The sequence below is a fragment of the Prionailurus viverrinus genome, chromosome C1, assembly GCF_022837055.1.
Source record: "Prionailurus viverrinus isolate Anna chromosome C1, UM_Priviv_1.0, whole genome shotgun sequence".
Taxonomy (NCBI): domain Eukaryota; kingdom Metazoa; phylum Chordata; class Mammalia; order Carnivora; family Felidae; genus Prionailurus; species Prionailurus viverrinus.
Window position 1 is genome coordinate 129,096,796 of NC_062568.1, and position 25,174 is coordinate 129,121,969.

The 25,174-nt window shown below is 37.2% G+C and overlaps 2 protein-coding genes across 4 annotated transcripts in view; one reads left to right on the forward strand and one right to left on the reverse strand.

Annotated features, from left to right (window-relative positions):
• Nucleotides 1–23,918, forward strand: part of FRRS1 (ferric chelate reductase 1) — a 111,896-nt gene extending 87,978 nt beyond the window's left edge. For all 3 annotated transcript variants that reach the window (XM_047869439.1, XM_047869438.1, XM_047869437.1), the window contains 10 exons: nucleotides 3,477–3,575; nucleotides 4,897–5,044; nucleotides 13,754–13,867; nucleotides 15,431–15,543; nucleotides 17,143–17,229; nucleotides 19,968–20,065; nucleotides 20,558–20,616; nucleotides 21,422–21,565; nucleotides 22,928–22,989; nucleotides 23,071–23,918. In XM_047869439.1, the coding sequence (XP_047725395.1) occupies nucleotides 3,477–3,575; nucleotides 4,897–5,044; nucleotides 13,754–13,867; nucleotides 15,431–15,543; nucleotides 17,143–17,229; nucleotides 19,968–20,065; nucleotides 20,558–20,616; nucleotides 21,422–21,565; nucleotides 22,928–22,989; nucleotides 23,071–23,163 (1,017 nt within the window). In that variant the 3' untranslated portion in view covers nucleotides 23,164–23,918. The remainder of the gene's footprint in view (nucleotides 1–3,476; nucleotides 3,576–4,896; nucleotides 5,045–13,753; nucleotides 13,868–15,430; nucleotides 15,544–17,142; nucleotides 17,230–19,967; nucleotides 20,066–20,557; nucleotides 20,617–21,421; nucleotides 21,566–22,927; nucleotides 22,990–23,070) is intronic.
• Nucleotides 11,097–25,174, reverse strand: part of PALMD (palmdelphin) — a 75,783-nt gene continuing 61,705 nt past the window's right edge. Inside the window, exon 9 of the transcript XR_007154553.1 lies at nucleotides 11,097–11,106. The gene's annotated coding sequence lies outside the window, so the exon portion shown is untranslated. The remainder of the gene's footprint in view (nucleotides 11,107–25,174) is intronic.

Sequence of the window (25,174 nt, forward strand, 5' to 3'; positions counted from 1 at the left end):
TACTTTTGTCTATTGAGTTATAGTTTATCATCATCAATCTTCTTTTAGCTGCTTATGTTGACCTAGATATGGCCTCTTAAAGCGTTTTTTTTTTTTTTTTTTTTGCCCTTTTGATGGGTCTCCATTACTTTTTTAGTGTGTAACAAGCTGTTACACCAGAAAACATAGTTTATTGATTCCATTTTATACTGTTATGCATTTCATCATTTCCCAAAGGAGGTCTGTTTCCTTTTGATAGGGATAGTTTTTAGAAGTCAGGATTTGAGTGCTTATGTGTTCACTGCTACCGATATTACATATACTTGTCATTCTGTCTTTGACGTACTTCCTTAATTCTCTTTATTGCATTGTCACTATCTCTGACTTCGCCTACACCTTTTTTGTCATTTCCAGACTGCCGCAGTGACCCCCTCACGAGTCTTCTTGGCTCCCTGATTTCTCCTGTCTGGTTCATCTTTCAATAGCCACTGGACTTTCCTTCCCAAGCTGCCACAGAGATCATCTCAATGCTATCCCCAAAAACCTTTGGTGAACCGTTAGTAGTTATAAGAAGAATATTTTTTTCATTAGCGTGGCTTTCAAAATACCTCAAAGTCCTTGTTGGAATTTCCAGCTTTACCCTGTTTTATGTTTTATGTTTTCGCTAACACAGTTACCTGTTTTCTAAAATTTTCATACGTTTTTATATTTCTATGTCTTTAGTCCTGGAAATTCCTCCTTTTGGAAAACTTTCCCCTTATCTCAGGTCTATCTTACCCACATGTAAATATTTTTTATTTTCTAAGGTCTAGTTAATTATCACCTTTCCTGATAAGGTTTTTCAATCTTTGGGTCTACATAATTTGTGTTCCCATGGTACTTTGTCTAAACCTGTTGTATCATAATTCACATACTATTACAACTGTCTGTTCCACTAAAATGTAGTCTTTGGTTGTAAGAACAATCTAGTCATCTTTATTTTTCCCATAGTATCCACACAATATTCTAAATGGTGCATTCTAAATGTTTGAAACAAGAGGAACAAATGGGAGAAAGGGTTCTGTCCAATTCAGAGATTTGGCAGAACTTCTTACATGTGTGTTTCCATGCTCCAGACTTGGGGTTTCTAGAAATTGCTTGGACCCTATAGTTGTAATAGCATTTTCTCATATTTTTCATTTTAGAGTAGTGAGAACTGAGAGTTATCTCTTCTTCCTCCATCCCCATAATTTTCTCCAGTATTTGGGAAGTCTGCCTCCACACCAACAAGGAGTTAGTATGGTATTTGTCTTATCACCATTTTGCCTCTTGTTATATTAAAAGTTATTTTAAATAAAAAAAGAATTTTTATACCTCATAGCAGATAGTCTAGAAAACACACAATGTTTGTTTAAATCAGAAATCAGTGAACATTTTCTGTAAAGGTCCAGATAGTAACTCCTGAGAATTTGTGGGCCTATGGCCTCTGTTCTAACTACTCATCTCGGTTATGATAATGCTAAAACAGCAATAGACAATCCGTAACTTAATAGGCGTAGCTGTGTTCCAGTAACACTTTATTTGTGGACACTGAAATTTGGATTTCATGTATTTTTACTTGTCATGAAATATTCTTCTTTTAATTAAAAAAAAAAAACCATTTAGAGCACCTGGGTGACTCGGTTGAGTGTCCGACTTCAGCTCAGGTCATGATCTCACAGTTCATGAGTTCAAGTGCTGTATCGGGCTTGCTGCTATCAGGGCAGAGCCGTCTTCAGATCCTCTGTCCCCCCCCTCTCTGCCCCTCCCCTGCTCGCATGCTCTCTCTCCCTCTCTCTCTCAAAAATAAACATTAAAAAAAACGTTTTGATATGTAAACATCATTCTTAGCCTGTGGGTTGTACCAAAACAGGCATTGGGCTGAATTTGGTCTGAGTGTGCCATAGTTTGTTGATTCCTGGTTTAAATCATGACGACTCCAAGTTTCTTGAGTTGGGCTGATTCTGATTTGAATATAAGATGTGTAACAGTGAATAATTGGTTTGCTAAGGTTAAGTACTTGGGAGTTCTCAAAAGTGGAACTTTTAAAAATAAATTTAAAGCATGTTAGAATATCATTGGGACTAATAGCAAAATTTGTTATAACTTGTCAGTCTTGGCTTTGTTTAAGGAGTTTAGTGACTATAGCACGTAAAAGATCTTGTTAGCTATTTTATGGAGAATGATTTACAATAGGTGAAAGAGCCAAAACTAAACACAGTAACCTAAAAGCCAGATTATTCATTTGTACCATCACTTAAATCGACTTTGAAGATGCAGTCTGTCCTCTGGTGGTCACTTCAAATAAGCTGTAACTTTTAGAAATAAAGAGTATTGAAGACTAAAGGATAGATAAGAACTAGACTGAAAAAAATGCCTCCTTGAATTCAGACGATTTGGTTTGAGTGTGTAATAGTAAATCAGTGTGTACAATATCAGCAGTATTTGATTCTGGTATCTTCATCTTAAAAGTTACCCCCCAAACCCAATATATTGCAGTGTGTTTATAGTTATGAAAAATTGTAGGACATAGATGTTTATTTACAAATAAATATCTAGAACAATGTTCATAAGTTCAGTGAAAAAACATAACAGAACTGTATTTTCAGTCCACTTGAGGTGAAAAAATAAATACAAATAGGTTTGGATGAATATATATGAAAGCATTAATAGTGGTGTTTAAGTTTAGGGGCTTATAAACATGTCTATTTATTTAAAAAATTTTTAATGTTTATTTATTTTTGAGAGAGACCAAGCATGAGTGGGGGAGGGGCAGACAGAGAGGGAAACACAGAATCTGAAGCAGGCTTCAGGCTCTGAGCTGTCCCTACAGAGCCCGATGCAGGGATTGAACTCACGAGCTATGAGATCGTGACCTGAGCCGTAGGTGGATGCTTAACCGACTGAGCCACCGAGGCACCCCTATTTTAATATATTTTTTATATTGAAATTGTGTTGTTTTCGTATTCTAACAAAATTATTTATGTATTTATTTATATTGAAGTATAGTTGATACATAATGTTACATTAGTTTCAGGTGTACAACATAGTGATTCAACAATTTGAAACATCATGCTACTATCTGTTATCATACAGAACTATAACACCATTGATTATATTCCCTATGCTCTACCTTTTATTTTGTTACTTATTCATTCCACAACTGGAAGCCTGTATGTCCCACTGCCTGTCATCCATTCTGCCCCTTCCCCCGACCTTCTGCCCTCTGGCAACCATCAAGTTTGTTCTCTGTATTTATGGGTCTGTTTCTGCTTTTTGTTTATTTCTTCAATATAGCAAAATTATTTTTTATTAATAAATTGGACAGCCAGTTCTCTGGAATTTGTGGTATCATTTGGGATTGAGTCAGTAAATTATGTTTTAAAACCATCAAATACTATTTGATTTCATTAGGGATATTTTAAAAAACAAAATGTTGAAATTCCTTTGAATTTTTCTCATTTGCAATTGTTTTTCAGGGTGATGATGATGCTTATGTGTGTATTCATGAAGATCACACTGTGCACATACAACCATCCCGTTTGATGGGGCGAAGTCACCCTGTGATGGACTCCAGGGTAGGTGGGAAGATTCTGGGAACCTCCACCCCTCTTGTCTGCCCCTGGCTATGCGGCCAACATTGGCAGTAGGGTTCCTTTCTTACAAAAAGCTGGAAGACACTTTTCTGTGCTTTCTTTTATTTTTAAAATAATATATAAAAATATATAAAGTAAGTTATATTATTATATTTGTACATTTAATTTATTAATGTCATTATATTATTTTATTTAACATATATTTAATATATTTAATATTATATAGTTTAATAAAATTATATATATGTATTTAATGTATACAACATAATGCTTTGATATATATATATATATATATATATATATATATATATACACACACACACACACATAGTGAAATGACTGCTACCATTATCTCCTCTCTTAGTTACTTTTTTTTTCTTTTTTGTGGTGAGGGCACCTGAAATTTTCTCTTAGCAAATTTCCAGTATATAATACAGTATTATTAACTATAGTCATCAGATCTCTAGACTTTCATCCTACATAACTGCAACTTTGTACCCTTTGACCAACATCTCCCCTTTTCTACACTTCGGGAAGCACAAGATAAGGTTCTCTTATAGGAAAAGATGAATTCTTGCGTGCGCCGTTTAAATCCTTTTTTGCATCTTATAAAAAAAATTATGGTTAAGATAGTCAAAGCATCAGCTCCCTTTCATAAGCTTACAGATAGATTTTTAAGAAAAGGTGTAGGTTAATGACACAGTTTCTTGTCTAGCGAGAAAGGGGAACATGTATGGTAGAGACTGGTTCAGTGCCTTGGACAGTTGTCTTCAGTACTCCTTGTTGGCATCTATGCCAAAGATGGCTTATTTCTGGTAGAGAAGTGTCTTTTTCACATGGCAATTGACAAGCAAGTGAGCTCTGACCAAGAAGTAGTCATCTCCTAATAACATTATGTTCTCTGCAGAGCTTTCCCATAGCTTGGAACTTCTCCCTTGATGCACATCGCATCTTAGCCACTAGGGTATTACTTTCTAATTGTTTCTTCAGTGTTTTTGATTGTGTGTTAGAGGCGAGAGGGGGTTAGTACATCTGCCAAAATTTCTAACCTGGGTAGAGGGTTTGTGGGGTTCTGACTCAAAGTAAAAATAGTGTTTTTGCCAAGTAGGATAAAGACCAATAAACCAGGAGAAAATGTTTCTTGTACTCCTCAGAGAGGAAGTGGACAAACAATGATACAGCAGACAAAACATGCACAAAGGATCTTAGGGAAAGGAAATCGAACAGGTCAGGATTTTGATCATATTTTATTTTTAGCAAATCTGTGGAAAGTGCTGAAGAGACCCATTGTGTGTGTTTGTAGGGTGCTCTTGAGGATATGGCTTGGAGGCTGGCGGATGGTGTTATGCAGTGTTCTTTCAGAAGAAACATTACCCTTCCTGGGGTTAAGAACAGATTTGATCTAAACACAAGCTACTACATCTTTCTAGCAGATGGTGCAGCTGACAATGGTACGTATATTGATAAAAACTATCTTTTCAAGTTTGTTCCTTTCTCTTCTTCCCTTTTCCACCTGTTCTGGAGACACTACTGTAATTGCTCATTTTTTAAGATACGCACTTGTGGGTAAAGAGTTATCAAAACCCTTTTCCATTTTTTCCTGACAATTTGACTTTGGTTAACCTTCTAGGTTTGTTTCCCTGGAAACTAGATAAAAGTAGTGTCAACTGTGTCATAAAGCAACATGCTTATGATAAAAATGACTTCTGGCTGGCAAACTGCATTTGGACCAGGAAGAACTATAAATACCTAGGAAGAAGCCATATCTTTGGGCTTCCCTAAGTGTTGTGACATTGGCAGATCCCTGGCAGGGATCCTACAAACAGTGACTGTAGGGTTGTTGCAACAGATTTTGGCTTTTGCAGGGTAACCTGTCCACTGTGAATTTCACCTCCTTGAACCTGAGCTTTCTCCAGGGAGCTGGAGGAAGGGAAGAGAGAATAGCTCTTGGACAGCTGAATAAAGTGCTACAGGATCTCCCATTGAAGGAGAATGCCTCTCAGTGCTCTGCAGATGTGCTGTGTCTCCTGTCCCACGTCTTTCTAAGTGAATCTGATGTCAAGTGCAGCCTATGGTAGTTTTATGAGTTTGAATATTTCCCTTATCCTTAAGAAGACTGCCCTGGTGGGTATTGATTGCAACACATTTTTTAAAAACATTTTTTAACCTTTTTTTATTTATTTTGAGAGAGACAGAGACAGTGCGAGTGGGGAGGGGCAGAGAGGGAGACAGAGAATCCCAAGGAGGCTCCATGCTGCCAGCACAGAGCCTAATGTGCGGCTTGAACTCACGAAACCATGAGATCGTGTCCAGACCCAAAATCAAGAGTCAGATGCTTAACCGACTGAGCCACCTAGGAGCCCTTGTGTTGTAACACATATTAAAAGGGATTATTAGATTTTGTTTAAGGCCTTGGCTAATGATGTTTTGAAGAACTACAAGAAATGCCAAGGTAGGGGCGCCTGGGTGGCGCAGTCGGTTAAGCGTCTGACTTCAGCCAGGTCACGATATCGCGGTCTGTGAGTTCGAGCCCCGCGTCGGGCTCCGGGCTGATGGCTCAGAGCCTGGAGCCTGTTTCCGATTCTGTGTCTCCCTCTCTCTCTGCCCCTCCCCCGTTCATGCTCTGTCTCTCTCTGTCCCAAAAATAAATAAACGTTGAAAAAAAAAAAAAAAAAAGAAATGCCAAGGTAGTATTTAGTGACTCCTCTCTTGGGAGATAATACTGTGCCCAAACTTTGAGACTGTAACTTCTTTTTAAAACTGTGAGAGGGGCGCCTGGGTGGCTCAGTCGGTTAAGCGTATGACTTCGGCTCAGGTCATGATCTCGCGGTCCATGAGTTCAAGCCCCGCGTCGGGCTCTGGGCTGACAGCTCAGAGCCTGGAGCCTGTTTCAGATTCTGTGTCTCCCTCTCTCTCTGACCCTCCTCCGTTCATGCTCTGTCTCTCCCTGTCTCAAAAATAAATAAAAACATTAAAAAAAAATTAAAACTGTGAGAAGCTGGGTGTATAGAATGGGAGGTCAGGGGGTGAGGTAAAGGAAGAGGAAGAGACAAATGTGGTGCAGGTGGAGTTGTGAAAAGCCTTGCATATTCTATTACGTGGTTTAGATTTTATACTCTAGGTAAAGGGGAGACAGTGGTTTTGAAGCAGGATAAAATATCTACTCATGTTACAAGAAAATTTAGGAATATTTGTAGATTTAGTTGTAGGTGATATGTGTAGTTATCTTAGTCAAATCATGTATTCTTATTTGCACCAGCATCAGCAAATATGGCTTGAAAATCATTTCTTGGTTAAGTGATAATGAATAAAAATTACTCAGGGCTTAATGAGTGCCAGTCACTGGATAAGCACTATAGTTAGATTTTTCATTTTTATCTTCATAATATTACATTAGATATGTAGTATTATTATCTGTTTCATCCCAGAGGAAACTGAGGCTTAGGAGCAGTTAAGTAATTTGCCCAGATGAGTGAATGGTAGAGTTGGAATTTGAACCCAAACTCTTTGACCTCAGAGCCTAACTAGTCAACACTTTTGAACACGGGAAATACAGGAATTGGATTTTTAATGAGGAAAAGGTCACATATGTGTGTTTTTAAACAGATACCACTAAAGCGCAGGTAATTGTTTGTCATTATTACAATTGTCACTTACTGTGTGCAGTATACATATCTTGTTTATTTCTCACAGAGGCTCTGTAAATATACATTATATTGACCATTTTAGAAATAAAGAAACTGGAACCTAGAAAGGTTAAGTAACTTCTTCCAAATCTAACAAGTAAGAAATTATTAAGTCAGATATTAAACCCCAGGCTGTTCTGCTTACAGAAGCCATGCCCTTTCCATCATACCAGATTGCTTCCTTTGGTGCCCGGTATGTTACAAATGCTTCATAAATCATTATTGATGCAAATGGATGTCTTAAATTGCTATGGGATTTAACAGTTTGCATTTATACTTTAGAACATTTTATACTTAAAAGATGTTACACGTATTAAAATAAAAGCAATTTCATTTAAGTGGATGAATTCTATTATATAATAAATTGTGTGTGTGGGGGGGTATATGAGAATGCCAAAAATTTCTTCTTAGGTCAGCACTGTAGAAATTGGAATGTATTTTCTTATAGAAATAATATTTTAAGTGTTAGTCCTTTTTTTAAAAGTGTTTTTTTAAACATTTATTTATTATTGAGACACAGAGAGAACCAGAAAATGAGCATGGGAGGGACACAGAGAGGGGGAGACATAGTATCTGAAGCAGTCTCCAGGCTCTGAGCTGTCAGCACAGAGCCCGATGCGGGGCTCGAACTCATAAGCGGTGAGATCATGACCTGAGCCGAAGTCAGATGCTTAACCAACTGAGCCACCCAGGCTCCCCTTAAGTGATAGTTCTAATATTTCCTCAGAAAAACCTCATTCCTGGATAATGCGTGTGCAGAATAGACCATTGTTGTATTTTCCTCTCCTGCTGGTGTTGCTGTGCTGATGTTATGGGGGAGAGCATCTGTATTGTCTTTTGTAGTGTTTCTCAAACAACCTTCTTGAGAAAAGCTTCAGTGTAGCCTCAAACAACCTTCTTCAGAATTGAGTGACTGCTAAAAAATGCAGATTCCTGAACTCCATCTTAGACCCACTGAATCTCTGTTGTTGATGCTTGGAATCTGCATTTTTAAAAAAGTTTATTTTTGGGAGAGACAGAGACAGCACGAGTTGGGGGTACAGAGAGAGGGAGAGAGAGAATGTCAAGCAGACTCTGTGCTGTTAGTGCAGAGCCCTATGTGGGACTCGAACCCATGGAATGAGAGATCATGACCTGAGTTGAAACCAGGAGTTGGAGTTGGAGTCAGATGCTTAACCAACTCAGCCACCCAGGCACCTCATTCTTCTGCATTTTTAACCAGCATCCCAGGTGATTGTTTTGTATATTGTGGTTTGATAACTCATTGCTCTAGGACAAAGTTCTCCCAAATAAGGTGTATATACATTGTAAGGCAGTCCAGGGATCCAAGGAACAACACCAGAACTTTGTATGTAGATTGATTTTATCTCCTCTCATCTTAAAAAATTTCTTTTTTAATACATTTTAGTGTACATAATGCATTAAAACAATAGTACACGAATGTGTTTATTAACTCAAGTATACATATGTTGGGAGCACAGACTCATTTTTTTTTTTTAAACTGGTGGAGTGCAAAGCAAAAAGCAAAACAAAACCTCAAAAAGAAAAAAATCCAAACCTAACATTTCTGCTTTAGGGAATAAACTTTCCAGTACCCTTGTATTAAGGAACAAAGTACAATTGCCACATAAATCATTGTCTCTTCTGTTATCTAGTTATATGTACGTGAACCATTTATAAATTGCAGTCTGCTTAAAAGCAGTGAGACTTTGTGAGGTTGAAACCATTTTTCAAAGCCATCATAAAATCTCAGTAACTCTTATAAATGTAAAGTGTACCCAATTTCAGTAAAATCCATTTAAAACCTTTTTCTAATACTGTTTCCTTCCTAGAATGCTGACATTGTCCTATCATGAGATAAGCAGTCATGTGAAATGATAGAACTCACTTGGGTGAATAAGTAATTCACAATTAGGAAATCTACCAATTTAAATAATTAATGAACTGGAGACTCTGTTATCACATGACCGGTTATTTTAACAATTTAGGAATACCACATGTCACATAATACTGTAGAGCCTTGTACTAAACACAAACTCAACTTGCCTTAGAGCAGAAATCCAAGATTATAATAGAGCCGTACAAAGGAACTCCAAAAATTATAATGGACTTCTGCTTTAATGAAGGTTAAATTCTTGCTCAGCCATGGCTGTGAAGTGAATCAGAATTTAAAAATACTTTCTTCCAAATGACTCTCAGGCTATTGGGAATGTGGTCTGGTTTTCATTACTGCCGCTCTGCTAATTCAGTATAATTCCTGATAGTTATTGTCTCTCTCTTCTTGACTCTCTTCTGTAGGTATTCATTACATAAAACTTTTCTTGTTTCCTGCTTTATCTCTGATCTCTGTTATAAACAAGCCATGATATAACAGTATTTGTGAAATGAAATCAGCTGTCCTAACACCATTTTTTGAATAGTTCATTTTATTTTTGCTGCTTCAAAAGCCTCTTTATCATATATCAAACATTTATTAGTAAATCAAACTATTTCTAGTTTATTTTTCCACTAATCTATTACTGTACTCGTTGAAATTACTATAGCCTTAAAATAGGTTATGAATTTTGATAGAGCATGATTCCCTTCCTGGCTGCCTTTTTCAGGAATTCTTGACTCTTTGTTATCTATCTGTTCTTCCAGATAAACTTTAGAAATGATTGTCAGATTCCATTAAAGATCCTGTTGGGGTTGTGATTGGAATTGCAATGAAATTTTAGATTAACTTGAAGAATAATCGACATCTTTGCAATAGAGAGTCTTTCTATCCAGAAGTATACTGGATATTCTATTGATTGAAATCCTGTGGTCTTCTTCAAGTCTTCATATAGGGTTTATATATTTTTTTTGTTACTTTGTTTCTATGAATTTTATAGATTTTAATACGACCTATTGTGAATGGGATTATTTTTCTTACATTTTCTAAATTTGTTGGTGTATAGGAAAATTATTGATTTTTGAATGTTTGTCTTGAATGTAGCCATCTAGTTTTCCAGTTGATTATTTTGGATTTTCTAGGTAAACATCGTATTTTATGCAAATTATGAGGTTACATAGCCCTCATTTTTTGTCTTGTTTCATTGTATTACTTCTCCCAGAAAAATGTGGACTAGCAAGAATTCTTGTCTTGTTCCTGATTTTGACAGGAATACTTTTAATATTCTGTGTTGTGTCATGTTTATTGTATTTTCCTGGTGGATAACTTTTATGGTGTTTAGGAAATGATTTTTTCCTAACTTTACAGAGTTCATGTCATGAACATGTGCTGAATTTCATTTGCTGTCTGTCAGGCAGCAATTAAGATAATATTTTATCATTACTTTTATAGACTTCAGAATGGCAAATGGTCCTCACTTTCCTGGGATAAACCTTGCTTGGCCATGTTTTATAATACTCTGTTTTTTCAGATATTTAGTTTTGAGAGAGAGAGGGAGAACAGAGTGTGAGTGGGGGAGGGGAAGAGAGAGAAGAAGACACAGAATCTGAAGCAAGCTCTAGGCTGTGACCTGTCAGCACAGAGCCCGGTTTGGGGCTCAGACCCACGAACCGCAAGATAATGACCTGAGCTGAAGTTGGATGCTTAACCCACTGAGCCACCCAGGAGCCCCTATAATTCTTTTAATGCACAGTTGATTTGAATCACTAACATTTTATTTAAACTTTTTGCATCTATATTTGTAGTTGATTTTGGTCTTTGGTTATAAGATTTTGTGTGTGTGTGTGTGTGTGTGTGTGTGTGTGTGTGTGCACGTGCGCACGCGCACACGTGCATGCCTGCCTAGTTTTGGTTTCAGTGTTATGCTAATCTCATAGAATGAACTCTAGAAGAGCTTAAATAAGTATGAGTTTTTAAAGTTAAATTGTTTTTAAATTTTATGATAGAACTCATGCACATAGCTGTCTGAGCCTTTAGAAATGGAAATATTTGACTAATTAAAAAAATTCTTCTACCGTTATTACTGTCCAGAGTTACTACTACTTCTTTGATGAAGTTTTATAATTCTAGACTTTTCTAGCAATTCATCCATTTCATTTCAATTTAAAATTTTTTTTTGTCTGACTTAAAGTTGTATATAGTATTTTCATATAATTTTAAAGAGTGTCTTCTATATTAGCAGTTGTGTCATCCTTTTTATTTCTGATACTGTTTGTGTTCTTTCTATTTTGTAGTCAGACTTGCCCAAAAATCAGTTTTCTTGGTCTTTTGCAGACTTGATTTTCCTGATTTTTAGACTTACTAGTTTGTTAATTTCTACCTTTATTTTTAATCTATCTTCCTTTCTGCTTTCTTTGGTTATATTTTGTTGTAAACACCTCTTGAATTACATGATTATTTCAATACTTTAAGTCTTTTTTTTTTAAAGGATTCTTTTAAGATGATAAAAGCCTCTTTTGAATACTACCTTGATTGTATCACATGTGTTTTGATATGAAATGCCTTCATTGTTATTCATTTTAAAGAAGACTTTTAAATTTTGGTTTCCTATTTAACCTGAAGGTTATTTAGAAAAGTAGTTTTGGAAATATCTAGGTGGGTCATTTTTTCCTTAGATTTTGTTGTTAATTTTTCACTTTGTTCCATTTTGGATAGATACTTACCTGTATCCTGTATAATTATTTCTTTTCTGGAAATTATTGAGATGTGGTCTGTGGTTTAATACGTATTTCATTGGGACAAGGATTCCTATGTGTCTGTTGTATCAAATTTCTTCGTTATTTCTATTTGTTTTGACACCTGCATTGTATCCTAAAAATAATATGTTCTGTGATTTATTCTCTTAATGAGGGACATCTAGCTTACCTAATTTTTTTGTTTTGCCAGCATTAAAAAAAACCCTTTTGTGAACATGTTTGTACATTATATCTTCGGTTAAAAGGGAATATTTCTGTAGGATAGATTCCCAGATTCATATACATACATAGTCACATACCAAACTAATTGGAATAATTCTATGCATTCAAAGATTTAATCTTATACATAATAAATAATAACATATCCTTAATTTGTTTACATCACTGTTATTTGGGGGTTTGGTCTATTAGTCAAACCCTGTCTGAATTGACCATATGCCAAATAATACAGCATCAAATGCTTTTGTTTGTCTTCTATCCACTTCCTTTGTCCAGGTCCAATTTCTGTTAGTTTAGTCTAGGACTCCAGATTTTAAAAAATATGTAGTATCTTTCAAGAATTATATTTGACATTTTCAGTGATTTTTAATCGTAGTATCAGTGATCGTTTTGACTTCACAGCGTTTGGTCTCTTGCATACCCCCAGCTCTTTTACCATGATCTCCATTCTTCTTCTTCTTCTTCTTCTTCTTCTTCTTCTTCTTCTTCTTCTAATGTTTATTTATTTATTTTGAGAGACAGAGAGCATGATCAGGGGAGAGGCAGAGAGAAAGGGAGAGAGAATCCCAAGCGGGCTCTGTGCTAAGCAGCATAGAGCCTGACATGGAGCTCAATTTTATAAACTGTGAGATCATGACCTGAGTCCAAATCGACTTAACCAACTGAGCCACTCAGACACTCTATAACTTCTCCATTCTTAGTCCTCATTTTGATTCACCTCTCTTTTTTGTTTTTTAACATTTATTCATTCTTTTTTTTTTTTTTTTTTTTATTTATTTTTTTGGGACAGAGAGAGACAGAGCATGAACGGGGGAGGGGCAGAGAGAGAGGGAGACACAGAATCGGAAACAGGCTCCAGGCTCCGAGCCATCAGCCCAGAGCCTGACGCGGGGCTCGAACTCACGGACCGCGAGATCGTGACCTGGCTGAAGTCGGACGCTTAACCGACTGCGCCACCCAGGCGCCCCAACATTTATTCATTCTTGAGAGTGAGACAGAGCATGAGCAGGGGAGGGGCAGAGAGAGAGGGAGACACAGAATCTGAAGCAGGCTCCAGGTTCTGAGCTGTCAGCACAGGGCCCGACGTGGGGCTCGAACTCACGGACTGCGAGATCATGACCTGAGCTGAAGTCAGACGCTTAACCGACTGAGCCACCCAGGCACCCCTGTGATTCATCTCTCTTTAAAATTTTTTTTTAACATTTATTTATTTTTGAGAGACAGAGCACGAGTGGGGAAGGAGCAGAGAGAGAGAGGGAGACACAGAATGCGAAGCAGGCTCCAGGCTCTGAGCTGTCAGCATGGAGCCTGAGGCAGGGCTCGAACTTGTGAACCACAAGATGATGACCTGAGCTGAAGTCCTGAAGTCGGACACTTAACTGACTGAGCCGCCCAGGCGCCCCTTGATTCATCTCTTCATTGGCTAAATTATCTCTTTAGCTTTTTTCAAGAAGATCGTATATACTTGAATATACATTTATGTGGCTTTTGCATATGAATGGCATCTCTGACAATATTTATTTTTTATTACCTTAAGAAGTTTTGTTTCTATGTCATGGCACTCTCTTTCTATTCCTCCTCTCCTAAGGAAGTAATTCTTCTTCATTTTCTTTTTAAAAATTTCAGGTCGAATATATAAGCATTCTCAGCAACCTTTGATTACATACGAGAAACATAATGTGACAGACTATCCAAAGAATGTGGGAGGCTCCCGTTCTTTATTTCTTCTGAAGGCTCATGGTAAGTTACCTGTATAGCATTCTTATGTTTTGTGGAATAAATTTACCTGATGGCTCAGTGCTGGCTGGATTAGGAATGGTACTGAGCTTTATTTATTTATTTATTTATTTATTTATTTATTTATTTATTTATTTATTTTTAAACGTTTATTTATATTTGAGAGAGAGCATGAATGGGGGAGAGACAGAGGCTCCGAAGTGGGCTCTGCACTGACAACGGGGAGCCTGATGCGGAGCTGGAACCCATGAACCATGAGATCATGACCTGAGCTGAAGTCGGTTGCTCAACCCACTGAGCCACCCAAGTGCCCCAGTAGTGGGCATAATTTAGCAAAATGTTCATAAGTCTTCTATGTTCAAATATTAACATTTGCAGATAGCAGCGTCTATCTTAATGTTTGCAAATTTTTATTAAAAGTAGAGAGTAGGGATCATTCAGTGGTTTTAACCCTGGCTGCACTTTAAAATCACTAATGGAGCTTGTAAGACATCTATAATTTTTCAAGAGTGCCCTAGTTGTTTCTAACTGTAGCCAGAGTTAAGTATCACTGGGTTAATCAGTTTAATTTTTGTGAGACCTTAATTATGACATTTATTAAAATAAAGGCTTATAATAGAAGAGTGCTTTGTGATTTTGATTATTTAACAGTAGTTCAGTCTCAAAGATACAGTTTTGTTGAACTGATCAGTGTACAAAGTATTTGAGGGTATACAAATTACTCAGTGCTATATATAAATATTGTATACTTAAAATGATGAAATTAACTATGTTGGAAGAGCAGTCATCTAAAAACAAGGCTCTGGTTCTACAGATAAAAGTTTATTCCATTTGAAAAGTAGCCTGTTTTATTTTCGAAAAGATGGGATTTAAAAGTAGGGGAATAGTATAGTGTATACTATACTACTCTTCAATACTAGTATTGGGTGGGGGGATATTTCCTTATTTGGTATATTTCCTTTATATTCTTCAGTTATTCCTTCCAGTAGAGTTTCAATAAATGTCATCATACTTAAGCTTGAAAATAACTATTATTGATAATTTGCTTCTAGTAGTAGCTCCAGTTTGACAGTAATGGGATTCACATGTAACATGCCTATTTGTTTTTCATTGTTTATTGGAATGAGAAGTGAGAAGGTGCTGAGATACCTGCAGAAGGGCTGTCTTAGTGTAATGGTTAAGAGCACAGTTGCTGAAGCCAGAGTGGGTTTGAATCCCGACTTTGTAACCTTAGGTGTTACTTACTTAACTTCACTATTCTTTAGTTTCCCCAACCGGTAAAGGCGGAATACTAATTGTGACTACTTCATGTGATTGTTGTAAACATCAATTAGATTAATACACATAAAGCTCTTAGTGCCTGGCATGCAGTAGGAGCTACGGAAGTTTCGCTATTAGGAGTAGTGGTGGTGGTGGTAAAACTATGACATATAGGGAGTTGTTGGGTTATGCTTACATTCACTGAATATATTTTGTTTGCTGTTTTCTATGTTCCAAGCACTTGGCTTGGTCATGTAAGAAACAGCTTGGTTTGTGATGTCAACCATTCTATTTTTTCACCCACAGGTGCTTTAATGTTTGTGGCATGGATGACTACTGTTAGCATAGGTGTGCTCATGGCTCGGTTCTTCAAATTTGTTTGGGCAAAGCCTGTTTTTGGTCAAGCAGCTTGGTTTCAGGTAGGTGGGAGAAAAAGCTTCATGCAATTTCCATATTCTTTAAACATTGCAACATGAAAACTTATGTGGTATGTTTCTTTTTCTTTTTCTTTTTTTTTTTTTGGTGGTTTACAGTTGTAGTTTTGGAATCCTAATAATTTCTTCATTTTGCCCTTTGATTTCCTAACCAACTGAAAATAGACATAAGATACTTGATGGAGGTCAAAATAGAGACAGCTTTATGAGGTTCAGGGTGGATTAGAGAATGTCTCGGGGCCATGTGCATTCATTCCTTTGTAACATAGACTTTGGGACACAAAAGATCCTGACTTACATGTCTGTTTGGCCAAGGGGAGAGCCTGGAAGAACGTTCACTTCCTGCACTGAGTATAGATGAGTCAAGGAGGACAGGAGAGCAGAAGAAAGAAATAGTGGGGGTTAATGCATTTCTAAGCAGGGATCTGTCCTGGTTGTTGCCAATGAGTGGTTAGACTGTTCCTAGCTCACTACTCAAGATCATCTATCTCCTCTGTGTGTAGGAAGAGGAGCCAGAAGTGTTCCTTTTCATGCTGCACCTTTGCATGGAATGAGGAAGCAGTCTCCTAGTAGAAAGACAAGAGTCAGTAAGCACTCCTCAAAACAAAGGAAAACAAACTGTATCTTTCATGTGTCATGGAGTGTAGATAGTTGCATGTATAGTGGAATATGAGTAATTATGTGTTGAGCTAGAATGTACACATCTGCTTTTGAAAAAAATACTGCTTATTGAAACAGTTTTAACTTTATAAGGGGTATTCTTGAAACTTTATATTCATATAAATTTGTAGCGTTTAAAACTTTCCTCATCTAACCTCATTTCTCACTATTGGCTGGCAGAGTCAATCTGTTTTATTTGTCCTTACTACTGCTGTGTGCTTTGCTGCTGTCTGTCTCTGCCTTTGGCTTCTCTGTCTTTCTCTCTGTGCCTCTGTTTCTCTCTCATCTGTTCGTGTGGATATTCCCAACTGGAAAATTCTTTGTGTCTTTGCTTTACCAATTCAAATTCTCCACTGCCTTTAAAACTATGATGTGTATATATATGGTGTGATATGTAGTGATCATATGTCCTTTCCCTGGGATAGTTTTGGTTTGCACCATTTATCCTGGCATACTCAACTGTTACTCCACTCTCAATATTCTCAGGATTTAGACAATGAATTGACACTTCATATATGTTTCTCTGATCTACTCAGTTGTTTCCTAAGCTCCTTGGGAGACAGCTCTGTTTCCTTGCTGCCTCATTGTATCTGGTAGAGCACTGTGCTTGGTGGTGGTACTTAATAAAGGAAGGAAATGAAGGACTTGGCAAGTAGGTGTGCTCTGTGTGTGAAATATCCATTCCTGCTGCTCGTGCTGGTGAAGTCTTCGCAAATGCTTTGGAACGATGGGCATGGCAGCTTAGAATTTTCTTTAAAGTTCATTTAGTAAAATATTTTAAAACTCACTGCAAACTGTGATTAGATGTCAGTCAAATGCATTCCTTCAGGGAATCTCGCCCCATGATTTTTTCCCCACACTTATGCCAACTACTTTCACTTACATGGTTGACTGTCTTCTCATGGTGTCATTTCACCCTTGCAGGTACATCGGACGCTCATGCTCACTACTACTGCCCTCACCTGCATTGCTTTTGTTCTGCCTTTTATTTACAGAAGAGGCTGGAGTTGGGTAAGTATCTCTTCAGCAGGATTTTTTTTTTTTTTATATAAATTCATTTTGATGACCAAGGAGATTGCTGTTATATACTCACATGGATGGGTAAAAAGATATTTCTGCATTCATCTCTCTTCTTTCCTTTTTTAATCATCTGGTGACTGTTCCAGATGGCTGGGGGTCAGGGACAGAGCGAGGATGTTGTTGTGGATAACTGGCTAATGAAATATATTTTTAGGCTACATCAAATGTTACATATACTCTACATAGCTTGGGTGAATTTTCTCACTGTGGAGTGGTGAAAATTCAAAGTGTGATATCTAAGGAATGTGAACACTGTAAGTGGTTTTCTCTAACTCACACTATGATTACCACTAAGCTAACACGAGAGCCAGGATATTTACTGGTATGTTCACTGGTGTATCTTAAGCACCCAGAGAAGATTCTGGTACATAGTAGGTCCTCAGTAATTATTGAATGAAGGGGTAAGGCTTACTGAAAGCAAGCGATGTACCCAAGGTCAGAACCTGTGCTCTTTTGTAAAACTTTTCCAGTTTTACAGCCAGTCAGAATTCAATATCAAAATTCAATACAGTAAAACCTTGGACTGTGAGTAACTCACTCTGTGAGTGTTCTGTAACACAAGTAGACATTTCTAATAAATTTTAACTTGACAAATGTGCGATGTCTTGTAATAAAAGTAGCACCTGATGCTGAATGTCACATGATCACCATTGAGCCAATGATTCTTGAAATTCGCTTTGATATACAAGTGCTTTGGATTACAAGCCTGTTTCTGGAACAAATTGTGTTCTCAAACCAAGGTTTTACTGTATTTCACTTTGGGCTGTTGCCGTAAGGGCAAGACTGATGAATCTTGGGTCACTAAGAAACCTCCCTCCTGCTTTTTAGGTAGTTTCTAGATTGGCTGACCTATTTTTTAAAGGAAGTTATTAAGATTTTCTGATATGAACTTTATTTTATGCAGGTATTTGGGTCAAGGGTTAATACTTATTATATAAACTCTGTAGTTTGCACTCTTTGCAGTTTATGATTAGGATAGTATAAAAGGAATAGTATAGTAGCAACATCACAGGCTTTCTGAGAATTGAGAGTTAAATAGCTGAAAGTACTTAGGCTAGTTTCCTGTGCATTCTAAGCAAATACAAGAATTTTGCGGCAGTTGCTACTGTTGTTTTATGAGATAGAGGCACTCTCCTTCTCCATGGTCCTGGTTATCATTTTATCTGTGTATAACTGAGTCCATGGCTTGAAAGTGTTTTTCTAATGTTCTTTTTTTTTTTTTTTTTAAAAATTTTTTTTTTCAACGTTTATTTATTTTTGGGACAGAGAGAGACAGAGCATGAACGGGGGAGGGGCAGAGAGAGAGGGAGACACAGAATTGGAAACAGGCTCCAGGCTCTGAGCCATCAGCCCAGAGCCCGACGCGGGGCTCGAACTCCCGGACCGCGAGATCGTGACCTGGCTGAAGTCGGACACTTAACCGACTGCGCCACCCAGGCGCCCCTCTAATGTTCTTTTGTCAGCTTATTGTTCCTGTTTACCAAAGCTTCCTATCATGGCTTGGAAACCACTATATCCTTCTTCTAGATCACAGATTTTAGAGTCTACCCAAGCACGGCAGTCAGTGACAACAGACTGTAATATTCCCCCATCTAAACATGTCACAGGTTAGAGCATCTCCTTAGTCCCTCTCTTAAGTTTTTAAGTGGAAAAATTGTGCTAAGTGCTAAATGTGCTAAAACTGTCTGCTCTTTTGAGCAGATATACAGCGTCTCTAAGAGAGGGGTGGAGCCGAAACTGTTGAGATACTTTGTTGATGGTCTTTTCTCGGGTTAGACCTTCATTCCGAACAGAGGAGATAAGATGTTAATGCAGTGGCTATATAGGCTATTCATTTAATCAACATTCATTGAGTGACTAAGGTTCTATTAAGCACTTGAGTTATAAGGAATCATATATAGAACCTTCATCTCAGGAAATCACAGAGGTCTGAACAAATAATTACCATACATTGGGATGATTGTTCCTGACATGAGGATACTAACTAGTCCTGGGTGGGGTGTATTGGTCTGGTGTTGGTGATCACCTAACATCCTAATGGGGGAGAGGCAGCGCTCCGCATGGCTGCCACCACCACCATTTACACACTGTGTGGCATTGGACACATCGCTTGATATCTCTAAGTTTCGGTTCCTCATTTTAGAAATGGGATATTGATCATATGACTTCACTCATATGAGGACCTTAAGATGTAAAACAGATGAACATAAGGGAAGGGAAGCAAAAATAATATAAAAAAAGGGAGGGGGACAAAACACAAGAGACTCTTAAATATGGAGAACAAACAAAGGGTTGTTGGAGGGGTTGTGGGAGGGGGGGATGGGCTAAATGGGTAAGGGGCACTAAGGAATCTGCTCCTGAAATCATTGTTGCACTATATGCTAATGAACTTGGATGTAAATTAAAAAAATAAATTAAATAAAAAAATTAAAAAAAATAAAGGTGGGATATTGATAACTGTCAAGCATTGTAGTGAGCATTAGTAATAATGTCTATCAAGTATGTGCTTGGTATAAAGTAGGCACTCAGTGAATGGTACCTATTATTAATAATAAATGTTTAAAGCTACAGAAAAACACTAAGAGTACATCTGTGTGTATTATTTTTAACATGAGGATTTAAACTGATGGGCGAGATCGAGATTATTGAAATGATGTAACTTTGTTCAGTATGCAGGTTATCACCCATACCTTGGCTGTATAGTGATGGTTTTAGCAGTTTTTCAGCCTCTTCTGGCAGCCTTCAGGCCACCTTTATATGACCCCAGGTACTTATAGCTTTTTAAAAATTTTTTTAAATGTTTATTTATTTAGTTTGAGAGAGAGAGAGAGAGAGAGAGAGAGAGAGCATGCACATGCACATGGGAGAGGAGCAGAAAGAGAGGGAGAGAGAGAATCCCAAGCAGGCTCCATGCTGTCAGCATAGAGCCTGATGCGGGGCTCGATCTCATGAACCACAGGTGAGATCATGACCTGAGCTGAAATCAAGAGTTAGACACTTAACAGACTGAGCCACTCAGGCACCCTGAGTACTTATCGCTTTTATATATAAATGGCCTTAACATTATTTGGCAAACTAATTCCTTTTTAAGTGAAAATCCTTTGCACTTTATGAAATTCAGTGATAAATTATATTTACTTTAAAAGGTTTTAAAGCGTATTTCAGATATCTAATTCTCAGGTGCATGCTTTTTATTCTCTTGGGAATTAATTGTAGTTCTGTCTCTTTTGAGAATACTGATTGGTTCTTTATTTGGTAGAAGGCAAATGTTTAACTGGACGCACTGGAGTATGGGAACAGCTGCTAGAATAATAGCAGGTAAGTAATTGTGATGCCACTTATTCATATATAATTGCTGGTTGTTTATATTGCAAGTTGTAATTTGGATTAAATGATTTTTAGATGTATTGGTAATTCGAGTAATTGGTTGTTGAGGGGAAATCAACCTTAAACATTGAAATCCAGAAAGTAATTTCTAGAGGTAACTATTTAAGTTGTTATTTCAGTTTTAAGTTTAAGGTTTTTAAAATTGCTTTTAAACTTTCCTTCTAAGACTTTTTTTTTAGCATTTGCCTTTGCCAGCAGAATAAGCAAGCTATGCTAATGGCCAGATGCTCAAGTTGAGGGTCATTTGTGAGTTGGGTTGAGGTGGGCTGTCTGCAGGTCTTTTCCATGGGGATGGTACCTTCTAGAGAAGGTGATTGTCAAAAGTCAAGCACAGTTATCCAGTATATTTTTACGTGTTATATAATAAATTCCTAAACTGACATCTCCTACTCTCACATTTCTGTAGTCTTTGGGGGTTCTTCACGGAAGGAGGAGTATAGTTAGCAATGATTTCCATACTTTTCTCCCTTCCAACATTGCAGACTTAAAGCTTTTTGGAAAGTTTGAGTGTCTCTTTTTAAACAATTGGTGGATCATGATTATAATTTCCCATCTGACCGTTTCTAGTCTTACAATAAAAAAAGATTAAATTAACTATTTGGTCTTAAATATTAATCTAATTCATCTCATAAACTCTTACTGTGTTTTAGTTGATATAGTTCACACACGTACACACATAATTATCTCTCTTGGTGGTGACTACATTTGAATATATATATTTTTCTTCTAAATGTAGTGGCAGCAATGTTCCTGGGAATGGATTTACCAGGACTGAACCTTCCTGGCCCATGGAAAACCTATGCAATGACTGGATTTGTAGCCTGGCATGTTGGGGCTGAAATTGTCCTGGAGATACATGCTTACCGACTTTCTCGAAAAGGTAGCCTGCTCAAAAAGCCATGTTACGTAGAATCACTTTTATACAAACTCTTGGAATGTAATTAGTTTCTAGATACTAGTGGTTGACGCTTACATGATAGCTCACTGAAAATGTCTGTGGTGATTAGTCAGTGTTAGAACTTGTGGAAATATTCTGTCTTTGTGTTTTATACTCATTAGTATTAGAATTTGTGAGTAAAAAGGGGAACGATTTTAGGTTTTGGGGAAGAAGTCTTTTTTCAGTAAGTACTTTTTATTTTGATGCTGGTCTGAAGGCAGTACACACTGAGGTTCCTGAATGCATGGAGCTGAGGGAACCCAGAAACGGAGGAAGAAGAGCTGCCCAAAGTCAACAGAGGGCAAAGCTGCAGACAGATTTTACCTGTTTGATAAATGTGCTGTGTGCTATCACTTAGGTTTTCATATACATAATTTATAGCTGCCTAACTAGGCAGGCTAGATAGGAAGAACTTACTTTGCCCAAGCTTTCTGGTGGCAAGGTCCATTTTGGTTTTGGTGCCAAAGATATCTGTAGCCATTAGGAATCAAGATACCTATAGCCATTAGGAGCGGACAAATTAGTAGAGAGTGGGTGGTGACATTCTTTAAAAATTTTTTTTATTTTTTTTTATTTTTTGAGAGAGAGAAAGCAAGCTGGGGAGGGGCAGAGGGAGAGAGAGAGAGAGAGAGAGAGAGAGAGAGAGAGAGAGAGAGAATCGGAAGCAGGATCCAGGCTCTGAGCTGTCGGCACAGAGCCTGACATGGGCTCAAAATCTCAAACTGTGAGATCATGACCTGAGCCAAAGTCAGAGGCTTAACTGACTGAGCCACTCAGGCACCCCGAGAGTGGGTGACATTTTAAACTAGCTTGGTTTCTGGGCTGTGTCCTTTGTATCTTATTTAGTTTCCAACCCCCTAAATGGTAAGTAAAGGTGGCCTTCTAAAAACAAAACCTCTTTGTTGTGAATCTAGGAGCTTTTCAGAGCCGAGTAGTAAAAATCTATCCTGCCATTTTTGGTCCTTGATAGGGTCACATAAATGGGGTTTTTGATGACCATTGAATTATGGTGTGCTGTTTAAAATACATATATACTTAAAATGTGGTTTGTTAAGACACTGATATGGTGTTTATTGACCAGAAGAGGCATGTTTTAAGTCCCTTGACAAATGTGTGCTGTAGCCAGTCTGTCCCAATTTGTGAGAGCCTTATATATTCAGGAAGTTTGTAACGCTTAGTAGCTTGAAATGGAAGAATATATACCCTGGAAATCAGCAAATGCTACACATCACTTTTTTTTTTTTTGAGAGTTAGTTTATTGGCATACTCACTGGCCTCATAAACTTATGTTGTTGTTCTTGACAGTTGAAATATTGGATGATGCCAGAATTCAGATCCTTCAGTCATTTACTGTAGCTGAAGCGGAAGTAAGTACTTCTTTTCTTACTTATTGACACAAACCTTAATGATAGTCGTTTCTTTCTTTCATATCTCAATTTTTCTTTCAGGGACATGCTTTTAAAAAGGTGGCGTTAGCAGTTTATATCTTTGGGAATGTGACTTTTCTCATCATATTCTTATCTGCAATCAATCATCTATGAGCAAGCAAAGACCTTGGCTTTGCAGACCAGATGATAATTATCGTTAAGCCAAAGAAACTTGAAGCCTGTACCGACTGCCTGGAACGTATTCATGAATTCTAATTTGGAAGACCAGGCCATGTCTGTAGAGGAATTCCGAACTATGGTCCTTAGGGATCAGCTTTCAGCAGGGTCCTATGGATTCGAAAAAGGATATCAAGCCTTTGTGTGTGATTCTGAGTGTTACCAAGGAAGGTTGTACTTGAGGAGAAGTGATTATCAAATATTTTCTATGATGAGATTTTTAGAATGTTAGCATTTAAGAAAATAACTGTTTGGAAAGGCAGAAATGTTGTCATTCGGATGAAATGGGGATTCTATTAAGGTACATGTATTTTGGGCTATACAGGTGCTGTGGTACTTTAAAGAAACCATCTATACTTGTTTATCAGGATGGTTTTTCTTAGGACTTTTTGTGAAACTATGTTTTCCAGTACAGTGTTTTGGACATGTCCTTTTTTCTGTGTGTTCTGTTACTTCTCTGGTAAAGGTGGAGGTGGGGTTAACATTATATTCACATTTAATTATATGTGAATATTATAATTTCTTTCTTAGTGATGAAATGCAAGTATGCATCTTCTGCTTAAGACTGTATTTATATGGGCGCCTGGGTGGCTCATTTGGTTAAGCCTCCGACTCTTGATTTCAGTTCGGGTCATGATCTCATGGTTCGTGAGTTTGAGCCCCACACTGGGCTCTGTGCTAACAGCGCAGAGCCTGCTTGGTATTCTCTCTCTCTCCTTTTCTCCCTGCCTCTCCTCTGTGCTGCTTGTGCTCTCTCTCTCAAAATAAATAAATAAACATTTAGTAAAAAATACTCTATTTATATATTCAATAAAATGATATATGTGAATTGTTTTGAGTGTAAGATTCAAGTCCTAGCTTTTGGAGATTGTAGACTTGCATTTCAAAATTAATAAAATTTACCCTTGTAAATATATTTAAGAGCTACTCTCTTTCTTTGTGGTAATAAATAATATGGGTGGATCTTTTTTGTTAGAAGTTCCTGATGCTGTAATGAATTAGAACGTCAGTGTTGTTTTCCTTCCTACTCTAATCTCTTTTTTTAGTGGCTGGGTTTCCTATTTGCTACGAGGACTTCTAACCAGTGGGTGGCACCATAATACCAAGTACTGCTTTGTTTCTGTTTCATTGTGCTGTCACTCATTTCTAGTACTTGGATAATACCAACTCTTAATTCCGCCAACTCTTAATTTGTATTTGAAAAGTTTCTGCCTTTTTTTTGGTGGGGTAAGGGGTTTGGGGTTGTGAGTTAGAAACTGAAATTAGGGACTGTTATTATTTTTCCTGGTTACATTTCTGTTTGTTTTCTAATCATGATTATTTGTAACAATTGCTTGATAGTTCCCTTTACATTCATCTGACTGTAACAAATGAATATAACTATTTTACTCAGAGGAAATAAACAAAACTGGACATTGCAAAAAGAAGCTTAGGAAGGCATATTTTATCTTTTAGGCATTCTTTCTGATTATGTTATAGTTTCTGCTTGGTCTGAGGACCTAATCTGTATTTGGTGTGAATAATAGCCTTAGCTGTGTATCCTATTGTATCCTACATCTTTTATGGGGTAAAATGATATGGAAGTTTTATTTTTGTTCCTTATATAAGTGTTTATCATAAATAGCTTAGGGTTGAGATGTGAATCTTCTGTGTTCATGGTCTGTGCCAGGCTACTTACAGTTTCAATTTTTTTAAAATAGTTTCATTAATTTTTTTTAGTATAGGAAACTGTATACTAAAATATTTTCCTCCAGTTTTCAATTATAAGGGGCTTAAAGGTTAATAAATTTTAATACAAGTTTCTTTGTACATGACAAAGAAAAATTCTTTTAAGGGGAAAATGAACCTGTTGTGTTTGGTTTTCAAGTATATGGACTTACTGAATTTCCAGCACCGAGGTTAAGATATTTTAACTTTTTCTTTTTAACTGGTTCATCTTTTCGCACTA